We start from the raw sequence: 16,246 nt of genomic DNA on the forward strand, positions 1-16,246 counted from the left end.
CTCCCAGAACAAAATCCAAACAATGAAGGGTGAAGTCAAAAGAGAGCACAGACTTGGCGAAGCCATGGTAAAAGGTCTGACGGTAAACACTGAAGCCACTTAGAGACCAAATAGATACAAGACAATTGTGCACACTTGGGCTACAGACCGGAATGAAATGTTCTCATCCGAAGCCCTGAGCTTAGCTAACAAAAGCCAGAGGAGAGCAGGCTGCGTGGGTGCAGCAACCCCCCCAACCCCGGCCTCATTTTCCATAGCAGCCAGTCCACTTAAATCCATCTTCAATGGAAACAGTGTTTAAACATGGCTACTCTGACCTTCTAATCTTTTTTTGTAATTTATTAAACCGATGTGATATTTTTAAAAATGCCTCTTGTGATTAAAAAAAATTAAATCTCAATAATTCCTCTTGTTTCTATTAATGCCAATTTCAACGCCATAATTATTTTTTTAATTATTTTTTTAATTTATTTATGATAGTCACAGAGAGAGAGAGAGAGAGAGAGAGAGGCAGAGACATAGACAGAGGGAGAAGCAGGCTCCATGCACCGGGAGCCCGATGTGGGATTCGATCCCGGGTCTTCTGGATCACGCCCTGGGCCAAAGGCAGGCGCCGAACCGCTGCGCCACCCAGGGATCCCTCAACGCCATAATTATATTGACAAAATACACATGAAAAAGAAGCCTAGATTCTGCTTGGCTGGTGTCTTCTTCAAAAAGGAAAACCATGATTTGCTCACACTGGATGAGCAAACTTTAGGAACCTATGCTCTTATAAATGCCTGTGTGATCTAAAACCATCTGTTCCTGGGGCAAGGGGGAGAAGTAAGTAGCAACACTCCCTCGAGAGAGCAGTTCAAAACCTTTCCATCTGGAAAGAGGAGGATCTTGGTTTGGTTGCTTTGAAAGGCATCCTGCCCATACTTCAAAGGGATACCATGCAGGGGAATCTACCGGTTGCTTTGAAGCTATCATCCAGAAATTTCTCTGTGAAAACTAACTTTAGAGCTTTGCTTTTACAACCTGGTCATATATGATTTCAGTGTTGTGGTTAAAATGTTATGTTCACACCCTTGCAGCAGAAAACCCTCTGCATGGAGTCCAGGCAGTAAACACTGCGGGTGGAGAACAAATCGGCCCCCTCACTGGAGAGCCAGGGAGGAGGCAGAGGGAGGAACAGATGCCTGGACCACCGGCTAAAAGGCAGCAGGGGTTTGATGGTCAGCGGATTAGTGCCTTACAGGCCTGATCTGCCTCTTTCTCCTGGGCTAGGCAAGGGAGGGAACTGGGTGCCATGAAACACAAAATGTACGCAGTATTAGTAACAATATAACATCAACAGCCTCATCAGCTCATCAGCTACTACTTATGAAGCTTTTTGCTGCATATCTGGCACCAAGCTGACCTCTCCATGCACCTTATCTCATTGTAGCCTCCTACGACCCAGGTGGGTAGGGCCACCTAAGTACCAGTGCAAGACTGGGCAGCTAACAATGGCAGAGCCACTTTGGATGAATGTCTGACTCCAAAGTCCAGGTTCCTCACCATGTGCCCATATTTATTCCCTGCTTGGTGGCACTAACATGTTGGAAGCAAGTGGTCTCTAGAATGGGATGAAAGTCAGGTGCTGGGTGACTCCATTGGTTTGCAGGGGATTGATAAAAGGTGCCTGTAAGAGCTTTTGACACAAAGCTGCCTTGAGGCCGGTAAACGTACTAAAGTGTGTGCTAAATGTTAGTGGATGAAGCCTGAAACTTCTTATTACACTCAGAAAGGGGTCTGAGTTCTAAGTTTAGGTTCTGAGCCTCACTCCAGCCACCCTATGTCCCCAGGCAAGTCTCTGGGTCAAAGGCCCCTCCCTGGCCCTGCCCTCCTCTAATGTGGGGAAATGTGTCCTGGCAACCTGACAAGGTTGCTGAAGGGTTACAATGAAGTAATACAGTTATGAATCAGTGTTTCGTGATTGCTTTCGCAGAGGTCTGGCTTTTACAGAACATTTCAAATTCAGATGACAGCGTATTCTTATGTCTCAGATCCTACTGATTTTGCCTAAGAAGATTTAATGTTTTGACCATGAAGGCACAGTGGATACCCTGACAATCTTCAAGAGGAAGCGGCAATCTCTGGGGTGGAGGTCACTGACTTACAGCCAGCCTCCCTGCTCCCCACCAATCCCCAATAATGTCTCTCATTGGTTGGCAGTTTTATAAAATTGGGATTTGAAGGTTTTGAGTCTGGCATGCACCGCTAGTTGCAATAATTCTTACTTACTCCTATTGCCTTATAGGAGCCATTCTGCACATTTATATTAATCTGCCTGGCCCAGAAAAGATTTTTACCCTGCATCGAGGGGTTAACTGATTAATTTGTTTTTCTTTTCATGAACTCATTATTCAACAAATATTTGTTGTGGATGTTTGTCCGGAGAAGTACGTCTGACTACTATTAGAGAGAGAGGAATGAACCAAACAGAGTGCCTGTTCTCATGGAATTTCTAGCCTGGCAGCAAAAATGGCCATTCTAGAAGAAATGACAAGTGCAACAGGCTTCAAGAACCCAAATGTAGGGCTTGCCAGCCCACACTTCAAGCCTAGTGGCTGGTGGATCACAAAATTCCCAGAATAAAGGAACTTGAGCTCTAGCTTTAAGGTCCACATTGTGTATTTTTGAGATCACATTCCCCTCCGCCAATTCTGATGGAACTATGGCTAGGAACATCTGAGTCACACCCTATGTACTTCAAATAGTCTTGTGATGTTGTTAGTTTTTGATACTTTCTTATTGTTTCACTCACCCTTGGGCTCTCTTTTGCTAATTTTCATTCAAAGCTACATTTATTTATGAAGTATCTTGGATTTCAGTCTCAAATGTCCATCACTACGAAGATAATCTATCCTTGTCTTAGAGACTAGAGCGACATAAGAGAGGGAGCAGGGGCTCTGGAAGCAGGAGGGCACTGGAGGCTGCCCACCTGCTTCCTTGGCTGTGAGGCCCTTGGCAAATATCTTGGCATCAGCATGCCAATGGGCCTCACCTGAACCTGCCCAGAACAGTGACTGGTGTAGGAAATTGGACAGAGATGAGGGGATAGAGACAAAGCAACAAACAATGCTGCCAGCCAACTAGAAATTTTGAGGAATGCCTAAAAGATAGAGGGAAGGGATCCCATCTATGAATAACTTAAAAGAAAAGAAAACTTTAGATCAAAATACGGGCAGTAATATTTTCCATAGTAGGAATGGTATGCAGTTGAGTCCACAGTCAAGGTGGAGAGAGAGGAAGCCTTGGGGCATTCATTGGGAGGCTGCTTTTAGGACTGCTGGCCCTTCCCCAGTGTATTAATTATAGAGGCGCTCACCCACAGGCTGAAGCCCAGAGTGTGGGCACTGGTGCAGGAAGGCAGGGCAATACCCCAGGAAGTCAATATTCCGAAGGTATACAGGAAGCAGGAGGAAGCACAGGGAGCACTCATACCTAAGGTACACAGCTTGTACACAGCATGTTGTACCCCAACTCCACAATCACCAGGGTCATGTTACATCAAATAGAATGGGCAGAGGGAGGGGGATTCTCAAATACAAAGATGAACAGACAACCAAGAATGAGCAAACATTTGGGGAAAATCAACATCCTGAAAGATAGGCACCAAATTTAATTAACCAAAGAACTAATACCCAGTGAAAGAGAGTTAATAGAACAAACAGGGGAAGACTTTAGAATGCAAGAAATTAATAAATGAACATCCCTGGAGAGATTTAAGAGGACATTTCATCCATGAAAAAGAAACAACTAGATATCCTAAAAGTTATAATTTTATTAACATTTTAAAAAGATAAACTAAATAGGGACGCCTGGGTGGCTCAGTGGCTGAGCATCTGTCTTTGGCTCGGGGCATGATCCCGGGGTTCTGGGGTCGAGTGCCACACCAGGCTCCCTGTGAGATGCCTGCTTCTCCCTCTGCCCCTGTCTCTGCCTCTCTCTGTCTCTCATGAATAAATAAATAAAATCTTAAAAAAAAAAAAGATAAGCTAAATAGCAGAAACAGATAAAATATGCTGTAGAAAATCAAGCCAAACAATTATATAAGAACACGGTATAAAAAGACAAAAATAAAATGTGGAAGAAAAATTAAGAGAGCATAGATCTGGGCTAATGTTTGTGCAACAGAAATTCCAGAGAATAGTATAGATAAAATGGAAGATGATGATAATAATAATAATAATAATAATAACAATAACAATTTCCAATGCTAAAGAAGGACACAAACCTTCAAATTGAAAAGATACACCTACTGGGACAGATATCAATACTGATCTATTCATATGGATAAAAGATACAACCTATTAGAAAACATTTTTACTATATATGCACACAATAATAGTGATTTGAAATATATAAAGCAACAACTAAGAAATATAAGGAAAAATTGACAAGTTCAGATAAATCAATCAGATTAAACAAAATTAAGTAGGATATATTGCAGTAGTTTGCTAATGAGCATAACAATTTTCTGTCTTATTAAAAATGTAGATTCTAAACACTCCATTCACGACCCTACTACCCTCTCCCCCATCTAATTCTGTACCTATGAGTGGGAAATTTCACATTTTTAATAAGCAGCCCAGGTAATTCTGATGTAGGTGGTTTGGGACTATACTTTAAGACTCACCAGGTTAAAAAACTCAATGAATAGCTTGATTTAATAGATATATTGAGAACTTTGTACCAAAAGGAGAATAATTATTATTCTTTTGAAATGCCACGGAGTAGTCATAAAAATGATCTTGTAGAGTACAAGCAAAACCTCAAAAACTTCCAAAAACCAGAAACCAAACAAATTACTGATCATAATGTAGTAAAATTAGAAATTAACACAAAAGGACAGCAAGAGAGAGAGAGAGAGAGAAAAGCTATTTACTTAGAACATTTGTAAGAATTCTCCTATATATAGAGGGAACTTCCTCCCCTCCCCAATCACAAACCAATTAGAAATAAATGACAATAGAACACTACACACATGGCAAAATTTGTGGGATAAGGACAAAGCAGTGTTCGGAGGAAAACTTATAGCCTTAAAATTTTTATATTAGAAAACAAGACTGAAGATAGATGAATTAAGCATTTAACTTAACACACCAGGCCATAAAATGGGTGTGGGGAGAGAACCAAAGCAATAAATTAAACCATAAAGTTTAAGGAAAGAATCAAGATAAAAGTAGAAATGAACTGAAATAGAAGCCAATAAATGAAGGAGTGAATAAATAAGTAAATGATGAAATAAAGTATACAAGCTCAATAAAAATAAAAGCTGGGCATGGTTTAGCTAGGTAGGTGGAGAGAACATTTCATATATTAGATGCCGTATTATACAATACAAAATAATGTAAAAATATCTAAGAAAACCTAAGTAGGCTATAACCACAAGAAATAAATTGCATTATTTATTCCAGTAGTGACTCAGAGGTCAGTTATTCTTTACTTTCACTAAGACTGAAAAGGATGCTTTAGTAACTCAGATACCATCTGGTGTCTTCACTTACAGAAACACTCTACTAGGTGAAAGAATTCTTACATCTAGCACTTTTGGACCTGTACTTCATGGGCAGTTAGTGCCTATTCAGCATCATTCCACATGAATTCTTCATCCACATGAAGAATTCCTGTACAGCTGGCTTTGCTGTCTGACCCTCCTGTCCAGGGCCCGGCCTAATGCCATCAGTCACACTGTCCTTTGGTCTGAGCTGTCTAGGTGGGCATCTCTGGGTGCATTTAGGGCATCTTGCCCCCAAGTGGCTCTGGGTGCCAGAGGGGCTAAGTCAAGGGCCTCTGGAAAGGGAAAAGACCTCTTTCTCCTCTTGTCAGAAACAGACAAAGATATCTAAACCAGAAGTTGCAAGCTGGTGATCTCAGGCCAAATCTGGCCAGCCATATTTTGTTTAATCTATAGAAAATAGTGAGTTAGTAATCAACATTAAAAAATTTGGAGAAACCAAACACAAAGAAACTCAGATGCCTGGTTTCTCTTAAAATCTGGTATCACTGAGCCCTTGTTTCCACACAATGACAGCCAAGCTGGGTTGGCAACACCATTCCCTGGATCCCACCATTCCTTGCCATGCCCTGATACCCAAGCCAAAGGCTGTTATCCATCTGCCTCACTATGTCACTTAAAATATTCAAATATTCATTTGAATAGTCATCTTCCAGGGAAGAAGTAAAAGAGGAGGATAAGCCCACCTTGTCTCATGGATACAACTAGATAACACCCACATCAGTGTGAATAACCCAGAAAGTGACCTGAAGACTGGCAGAACAGACTCTCCACAGCTAAATGTAGAGAAGAGGCCACATAGAAGAAGGTAGGATGATCCCAGATGCCGTTGGGAGCTAAATGGACATGTGGGGCTGTCCATGGGACATTGCGGGTGTGCAGAAGAAACAGAAACAGACCCTCACACCAGGTACCCAAGCATGGGTAACCTTGCATGAGGAAGACAAATTCCCATAACATTTGGTTTTGAAAACCAGAGGGGCCAAATCTCACAAGTTCTTATTATTAGTAAGGCTTAACACCTGGAACTTTAAAAATCAGTGGCTTGGCTCTGGGAGATCTAAGAGGGTGAGAAGAAACCTTGCCCTTAGAGAGGCAGCCCAACAAACAACCCTGTGGAGATACAGCATAGAAGCAGTAGTTTTAAAAATGCCTAGGGTAGACTGGAGGGACATTTGTTTCCTTGTCTCACAGTGTGTGCTGGAGGGGCAGGGATCTTCAGTAGACTACTCCAGGAACACAGGAGTTGGCCAGTGCCATTTCCCTCACCTGTCCTCCAGCCTAGACACACAGACACCTATGGGGACCAGGATAGCACCAACACTTTCTACCTGGCTTGCTAACAGTGTGCCTGCTCCCAAGATCTCCTGTGGATACACTCCCCCCAATATGCCCTTGGCTAGAGCCAATCCAGAGTGATGCCACAAGCCTGGCAGTGTGCAAGCAGTCCCATCAGGGCCCAGTACCTCTAAAATTAAATCTTGCTCTGGAGAGAGAAGATAAGTACATATACCTACCCAACTATGGTTCCAGCAGTAGGCTGGAGCAGACATTTGGTCTGACTGCAAGCCCCGCCCACCAACAAAAGTTTCTCAGGGGACAACACAGGGACCGTACCCCATAGTTCGGGGCTACTGCATCTCTGGCAAATGGCTGGTCTGACTCAACTCAAGTCCAAGGTGTCCCCAGACTGGCCCACTAATAACACAGTGACCAAACACTGCCTTAACCGGGCAAGGAAAGCCACTGAAAATGACTGGACTGACAGGAACAGTGGCTCAGCTACAACAGTCAGGCACATACAACACACATAGGAGATACCTCTGAGGTTCTAGAAAACAGGGGACATTGCACTGCAGGACACTATAGGACCTCTTCTTCATAAGGCCACTACTCTCAAGACCAGGAGATGTAGCCGACTTTCCTAACATACAGAAAGAGACACGGAGAGTTAGACAAAATGAAGAGACAGAAGAATATGCCCCAAATGAAAAAATGGGACAAAATCACAGAAAGGGATCTAAGTAAAACAAAGATAAATAACATACCTGATAGAGAATTTAAAGTAATGGTTCTAAAGATACTCACTGGACTCAAAGAGTGGAAGACTTCAGTGAGATTCAACAAAGAGAAAACATAAAAATGAACCATTAGAGAAGAACTCCATACCTTAAATGAAAAATACCCTAGAAGGAATGAATAGTAAGCTAGAGGAAGTAGAACAGAGCAGTGACCTAGAGGTCAGAGTAATGGAAAGCAATCAAGCTGAACAGGAGAGAGAGAAAAAAAAATTGTAACAAAAAATGAAAATAGGGCCACCTGGGTAGCTCAGTTGGTTAAGCTGATGACTCTTGATTTTGGCTCATGTCATGATCTCAGGGTTCTGGGATCAAGCCCCAAGATTCTCTCTCCCTCTGACCTTCCCTACCCCTGAGAGCATGCACGCACTCTCTCTCTCTAAAAGAGAAAACAGATTAAGGGAACTCAGTGACAACATCAAGCATAATGTTTGTATTATAGGGATCCCAGAAGAGGAGAAAGAAAATTTATCTGAAGAAACGATAACTGAAATCTGGAGAAGGAAACAGAAATCCAGATCCAGGAGGCACAGAGAGTACCCAACAAAATCAACTCAACGAGGTTCACATCAAGACACACAGTAATTAAAATTGCAAAAATACTAATAAGGAGAGAATTTTAAAAGGAGCAAGAGAAAACAGTCATATACAAGGGAAATCCCAAAAGGCTTCCAGCAGATTTCTCTGCATAGACTTAGTAGGCCAGGAGTGGCATGGTATATTCAAAGTGCTCAAAACAAAACAAAACCTGCAACCAGGAACACTCTATCCAGCAAGGCTATCATTCATAGAAGGGGAGATAGTTTCCTAGATAAAAGTTAAAGAAATTCATGACCACTAAACCAGCCTTATGAAAAATGCTAAAGAGGACTCTTTGAATGGAAAGGAAAGACCCTAAGTAGGAGTCAGAAACGTAAGAAGTACAAAAGCAGTAAAATTAAGTATATCTATAAAAATCAAGGGATTCACAAAATAAAAGAATACAAAGTATGATACCATAGTAATAAGTAAATACCTATCAATAATTACTTTGGGACAAATGCTCCAATCAAAAGACACAGGATGTCAGAGTGGATAAAAAAAACAAGACCCATCCATATGCTGCTTACACGAGACTCATTACAGACATAAAGATACATGCAGATTGAAGGGAAAGGGATGGAAGAGCATTTATCATGCAAACGGAAGTGAAAATAAAGCTGGGATAGTGATACTTATATCAGACAAAATAGACTTTATTTTTTTTTTCAAAATAGACTTTAAAACAAAGACATAACAGAGACAAAGAAGGACACTATTTAATCATAAAGGGAACAATCCATCAAGAAGATATAACAATTGTAAATATTTACATACCCAACATAGGAGGATCCAAATACATAAAGCAGGTAATAACAAACAGAAAGGAAGTAATCAATAGTAATACAATAACACATTTATGTCAATGGATAGATATTCCAAACAGAAAATCAACAAGGAAACAGTGACTTTGAATGACATATTGGACCAGATGGGTCTAACAGATATATTCAGAACATTCTATCCTAAAACAGCAGAATACACATTCTTTTCAAATGCAACATGGAACATTCTCCAGAATAAATCCATATTAGGCCACAAAACAAGTTTCAATGAATTCAAAAAGACTGAAGTCATACCATGCACCTTTTCTGATGACAACACCATGAAACTAGAAATCAACCACAAGAAAAAAATCTGAAAAGCACACAAATACATTAAGATTAAGTAACATGCTACTAAAAAATGAATGAATCAACCAAGAAATCAAAATAGAAATAAAAAAATACATGGAAGCAAATTAAATTGAAAACACAATGGTCCAAAATCCTTGGGATGCAGCAAAAGCTGTTCTAAGAGGGAAGTTTATAACAATACAGGCCTACTTCAAGAAGCAAGAAAAAATCTCAAAAAAAAAAAAAAAAAAAAAACCCAGAAAAAAACAACTTAACTTTGTACCTAAAGGAGCTAGAAAAAGAACAAACAAAACCCCAACCAATAGAAGGAAGGGAATAATAAAGATTAGAACAGAAATAAATGAAATAGAAACTTAAAAAAACAATAGAACAAATCAGGAGCTGGTTCTTTGAAAAAATAACCAAACTGATAAACCTAGCCAGACTCATTGAGAGACAGAGACAGAGAGAGAGAATTCAAACAAAATCATAAATGAAAGAAAATAACAAACATCACCAAAACACAACGGATTATAAGAGAATATTGTACAAAATTATACGTCCACAAATTGGACAACCTAGAAGAAACTGATGAATTCCTAGAAACATATAACCTCCCAAAACTGAAGAAAGAAATAGAAAATTTGAACAGGATAGAAACCAGTAATGAAATCGAATCAGTAATCAAAAAAAAAAAAAAAAACCTCCCAACAGACAAAAGCTTAGGGTCAGATGGCTTTACAGGTGAATTCTACCAAACATTTAAAGAAGAGATAATATCTACTGTCCTCAAACTATTCCAAAAATTAGAAGAGGAAGGAAAACTTCAAAATTCATTCTATGAGGCCAGTATTATCCTGACACCAAAACCAGATAAATATGCTTACAAAAAAAGAGAATTATAGATCAATGTCACTGATGAACATGGTTGCAAAAATCCTCAACAAAATATCAGCAAACCAAATCCAACAATACATTAAAGAAATCATTCACCATGATCAACTGGGATTTATTGCTGGGCTGCAAGGGTGGTTCAATATTTGCAAAACAATCAATGTGATACACCACATCAACAAGAGAAAGGAGGAAAACCTTTCAATTTCAATTGACCATAGAAATGGACATAGAAAACATGTGGCAAAGTACAATATCCATTCATGATAAAAAAAAAAAACCATCAACAAAGTAGGTTTAGAGGGGACATACCTCAACATAATAAAGGCCATATATGAAAAACTCATGGCTAACATCATACTAAGATGAAAAACTGAGAGCTTTCCCCCTAAGGTCAGAATCAAGACAAGGAAACTATAGAGAAAGGATGCCCATTCTCACAGGTTTTATTCAATATAGTACTCAAGTCCTAGCCACAGCAGTTGAAAGAAAGAAAGAAAGAAAGAAAGAAAGAAAGAAAGAAAGAAAGAAAGAAAGAAAGAAAAGGAAAAGAGAAGAAAGGAAAGGAAAGAAAAAAGAAGAAAGGAAAGGAAAGAAAAAAGAAAAGAAAAGGCATCTAAATCAGCAAGGAAGAAGTCAAACTTTCACTATCTGCAAACAACATTATACTATATATAGAAATCTCTAAAAACTGCACTAAAACACAACTAGAACTGATTAATGAATTCAGTAAAGTCACAGGATACAAAAATGTACGGAAATTTGTTGCATTTCTATGCACTAATACTGAGGTAGCAGAAAGAGAATTTAGCAATTCCACTTACAATGATACCAAAAAGAATAAAATACCTAGAAATAAACATAACCAAATAAGTGAAAGATCTGTACTCTGAAAACTATACAGCACTGATGAAAGAGCTTGAAGATGACACAAACAAATGGAAAGATAGTCCATGTTCATGGATTGGAAGAACAGACACTGTTAAAATGTCCACACTACCCCAAAAGCAATCTACAGATTTAATGCAATGCCTATCAAAATGCCAACAGCATTTTTCACAGAAAGAACAAATAATCCTTAAATTTGTGTGGAACCATGAAAGATCCCAAATAGCCAACGTGATCTAGAAAAAGATGAACAAAACTGGAAGTATCACATTCCCAGATTTCCAGATATACTACAAAGCTGTAGTAATCAAAGCAGTATGGTAGTGGCACAAAAACAGACATATAGATCAATGACACAGAATAGGGAGCCCAGAAATAAACACACAATTATATGGTCAATTAATCTTCAGCAAGTAGGCAAGAATATGCAATGGGAAAAAGACAGTCTCTTCAACAAATGGTGTTGGGAAAACTGGAAAGCTACATGCAAAAGAATGAAACAGACCATTTTCTTACACCATATACAAAAATAAACTCAAACAGATAAAGGACTTGAAAGCATAAAAATCCTAAAAGAGAGCACAGGTAGTAATGCCTCTGATATTGGCCATAGTAACATTTTTCTAGATATATCTCCTGAGGCAAGGGAAACAAAAGCTACCAGGACTACATTAAAATGAAAAAGCTTCTGGGGCGCCTGGGTAGCTCAGTCGGTTAAGCATCCGACTCTTGATTTTGGCTCAGGTCATAGGGTCAGGGTCCTGGGATTGAGCCCTTTGCCAAGCTCCCTACTGAACGAGGAGTCTGCTTGTCTTCCTCTCCCTCTGCCCCTCTTCTTGTGCTCTCTCTTTTTCAATAAAATAAAAAAATATCTTTTAAAAAAACACAAAAAGCTTCTGCACAGCAAAGGAAACAATCAGCAAAGGAAAAGACAATGTACTGAATGGGAGAAGATATCCCATTATTAGAAGATATCCCAAGGATTAGTATCCAAAATGTAAAGGACTTACACAACAACAAAAAAACAAATAATCCAATTAAAAATGGGCAGAAGACATGAACAGAAATTTCCCCAAAGACATCCAGATGGCCAACAGGCACATCAAAAGATGTTCAACATCACTGATCATCAGGGAAATCCATGTTTATTACAGCATCATTCATAATAGCCAAATTATGGAGGCAGCCCAAGTGTCCCACGATAAATGGCTAAAGATGTTGTGACATATAACACAATGGAATGTTACTCAGCCATAAAAAAGAATGAAATCCTGTCATTTGCAACAACATGGATGGAGCTAGAGAGCATTATGTTAAGTAAAATAAGTCAGTCAGTGAAAGACAAATACCATATGATTGACTCATGTGGAATTTAAGAAACAAAACAAAGAAAAAAAAAAGAGAGAGAAACCAAAAACTATAGAGAAAACCAGATGGTCACAAGAGGGGAGGGGGTAGGGGTAGGGGGGAAAACAGGTGAAGGGGATTAAGAGTACACTTATTGTGATGAGCACTGAGTCATGCACAGAATTGTTCAATCACTATATTGTACACCTGAAACTAATATAACATTGTACTTAACTATACTGGAATTAAAATAAAATATAACAGCAACAATGACAACCACAGCAAAATACAAGGCCAGCCAACCAGACACATCTATGAGTCAAAGCCAGCTCTTGCAGCCCCGGGTCCAGGACCTCCCCGATGGCCACACCCACTTCTATTCATGACTATATTTCTACTCATCTTGAAATCCAGCTTAATTTTTTCAAGTCATAACTAATAATTCCTTTCCCACATGCCCCTATTTTCTCTGGATTGTTTTTTTCTTCTAGTTTGAAGTATATTTTGAATGTGACCAAAGTGAGAAAAACCAAGTATGAAGCATTCATATTCATTTTCTTAATAATGTTTTAATAACACAAAATTACTTTTCTATTTATCTAAAATTCACCTCTTTAAATAGTCAAAAACCTAAATAAATAATTTTCTATGAAAATATTTCTAGGGGTGCCCAGGTGACTCAGTTGGTTAAGTGTCTGCCTTAGAGGCTCTCAGATCCTGATCTGGGAGTCCTGGGATCAAGCCCCACATTGGCCTCCCTGCTCAATGGGGAGTCTGCTTCTCCCTCTCTTTCTGCCCCTTTCCACCTCACTAAGAGAGAGTGCTCTCTCTCTCTCTTTCATGCATACTTTCTCCCTTTGTAAAATAAATAAATAAAATCTTAAAAAACAAAGAAAGAAAATATTTCTAAAATGTATTAGGGCTTTCTTGTCTTCTTAAAACATAATTTAGTCTTTCCTTGATACTAATGGTCAATGTTCTGGATAGAAGTTGATCTGTAATAGAGGAGATGCTGTCAGAGCTCTTACCGTTTTGTATCTTTTATTTACTATTTTAAGTAACATCCTCTATCACCCAAGTTCCCAGAAGTCACCCAAGTTCCCAGGACACGGTTTTGAGGACAGTGCCAAGCTTTCTCCCATCCCTTTCTGGCTTTTGTGAACCTTCTGGATTTTTGTTGTTTATTTTGTTTTTTACTTTATAGTTATCTTAATTTTGTATGAGGAAGAAGAGATTCTAACTTGAATTTTAAAATTCCTTTCTTTTATAGTCTCCAGATCCAACCCACAAAGTCCAAATTATCTCCAAAACTTTCCTTTCATATGAGGTAAACTGAAGTCTTCAAGCCTTCTGATTCAGAATCACTGGGAGTTCTTGTGTTAAAAACTATACTCTCCTAGATACAAATTCTGTTAGTTTCAAAATTAGATCTAAAATATGCATTTTAAACAAATATCCTAATTGATTCTTGTGCATATCAAATTTTGAGATCCACAGCTCTCTCTTTTCTTAAAACTGGTTCTAAAATATTGCTGCAAAATACATTCATGTATTTTGGTGCTTAAAAACAGAATGAAACAAAAACATGCCTGAGCCCAAACCCAGGATCAGAATCTGAGCCTCTGAAGGTAGGACCTGTTTATTTTACTTAGCTTTTACCTTTTTTTGTTTTTAGATTTTATTTATTTGTTCATGAGAAACACTGAGAGAGGCAGAGACATATGCAGAGGGAGAAATAAGACTTGATCCCAGGACCCCGGGATCACAACCTGAGCCGAAGGCAGATGCTCAACTACTGAGCCACCCAGGTGCCACTCATCTATGCCTTTCTTTGTCTTGGTACCATTCACAGGTGGGCTTTTACTTTTTATGTTGTGCTTATTATAGATTTCGTATGCTGTTTGTAGGAAACAACAGAGAGAGACAGCCCATGAACCCTTCATCCAATTTCCCCATGGTAACACCTTGCATAATTAAAGCACCACAGCACAATTGGGAAGTTGACATTACAATCCTACTAAGCTTCTTCAACTAGGTCTCCTTTTAAACTTTTCTTTATTTCTTTCTCTGCTGATGCTTAGCTCTGTTGAAGCAGAGTATCTTCTCCTTAATGTGCTAGCTTAAAAAGAAAAAAAAAAACACTTTTTATTTTGAAAAAAAAAAAAAGGTAAAACCCACAGAAAACATAGCAGAATAGTATTAAGGAAGGGTATAATAAATACCCAAACACCCTTCGCCTACATTCACTGGTTCTTCACCAATTCTGAGAAGACCTGAAAACAAAGACCTTCTCTTACACAAACACAATATAATCATCAAATTCAGGAAATTTAACATCAATACAATATTATAGTGAATATAGTGAATTTTCAAATTTTCAAAACCATCCTTTCATTTAGGGCAATTACCTCCCCCACTCCCCCACATCACCCTGTCCCTTGCATCTCATGCAGCATAACTGTGGTATCTTGTTAGCCTCTTTTATCTGGAATAGTCTTTCTCATGCCATGGATAGTTTTGAAGACTCCAGGCCAGCGGGTAATTCCTCAATCTGGCTTTGTCTGTTTTTTTCCTCATTGGATTTCATTTTTTTAAAAACACCTTTCCATCAATGTTCCCAGCTATGGGTTCATTGAGGAGATACTTGTCAGAGGAGAGGTCTTCTCGATCCTAAGCACAGCTGGTAGATGGCTACCTCTCAGCACTTTGCTTCTAGGCAGAACCTCAATCATGCTCATAACAGACAGTGCCCGTGCAGAGAACTGGGTGCTCTGGGGAGCAAAAAGCAGCTCAGTGTGATTCTCAGCCCATGATCATTAATTGCAAGGAATAAGGAGTCATGGGGTACAGGTTTCCAGTCTGGGTTCCTCTGAGGCCTGGGTGAGCATCATCCTTTCCCTGCTTCTCAGTTTCCCCAAACTACAAAATGAGAATGCAAATTCTCTCAAGAATGCCTCTCTCAAAGCACCCTAGCATTTGGGTGCCTACATGGCTCAGTTGATTATGTGTCTGTCTCTGGCTTGGGTCATGATCCAGGGTCCTGGGCTTGAATCCCACATTTGGCTCCCTGCTCAGTGGGGAGTCTGCTTCTCCCTCTCCCCCTCCTCCCTGCTGCTCTCTCTCACACCCTCTCCCTTTCCCAAATAATTAAATAAAATCTTAAAAAAAAAAAAAAAAAGGAAAGAAAATACCTAGCACTTAACTCACAGGGTTAATGCAAGGATGGATGTTATGCACTCAACATAGTGCATAGCAATTTTTCGGTATTCACTTAATATGAGCTTCTACTATCTTTTTTTTTTTTTTTTTGAGTTTCTACTATCTTAAAAAAATATATCATTAAGTCAAATCCCATGAGTGCTATTTTAAATCTAGTGGGTGGGCCTGAGGTTTTTGTTAAAGCCAAATCCTGCTGTTATCTGCATCATCTTCCCAGGTGTAGATGAAGATGCTCTCTAGGGGCCCATCCTACCACCCAACTGCTTGGCTATGGCAGAGACCCTGGCCCTTTGTGGGGTTACAAGGCGAAATCCATCTTACCATTACATCCTGAATAGTTAAGAGGATCCTTTCTTTGTCTGTACTGCTTGCAGGATCTGAGCATCCGTGTGCGTTTAGAAGGGAGAAGTTAAAATCACAGGGTGGTCGGAAGGATGGAAGTCTGTCGGTGGAATACTTGGTGCCCTGGGGACAAGCAGACAGAATGGGTGTGAGAAAAGCAACTTCTGTCCCTGAAGACATGCTGGGGTCCCTCGTTCCCTCTGTTAGTCTCCATGCTTCCTGTCTCTCTCCTC

At 39.5% G+C, this 16,246-nt stretch overlaps 1 protein-coding gene across 4 annotated transcripts in view; it reads right to left on the bottom strand.

The window, feature by feature from the left end:
• LOC121487491 (katanin interacting protein) overlaps positions 1-16,246 on the bottom strand; it is a 193,377-nt gene that overhangs the window by 99,979 nt on the left and 77,152 nt on the right. For all 4 annotated transcript variants that reach the window (XM_041749279.1, XM_041749278.1, XM_041749282.1 and 1 more), the window contains one exon: positions 15,993-16,136. In XM_041749279.1, the coding sequence (XP_041605213.1) occupies positions 15,993-16,136 (144 nt within the window). The remainder of the gene's footprint in view (positions 1-15,992; positions 16,137-16,246) is intronic.

Source organism: Vulpes lagopus, chromosome 3 (genome assembly GCF_018345385.1).
Source record: "Vulpes lagopus strain Blue_001 chromosome 3, ASM1834538v1, whole genome shotgun sequence".
In the NCBI taxonomy this organism is placed as follows: Eukaryota; Metazoa; Chordata; class Mammalia; order Carnivora; family Canidae; genus Vulpes; species Vulpes lagopus.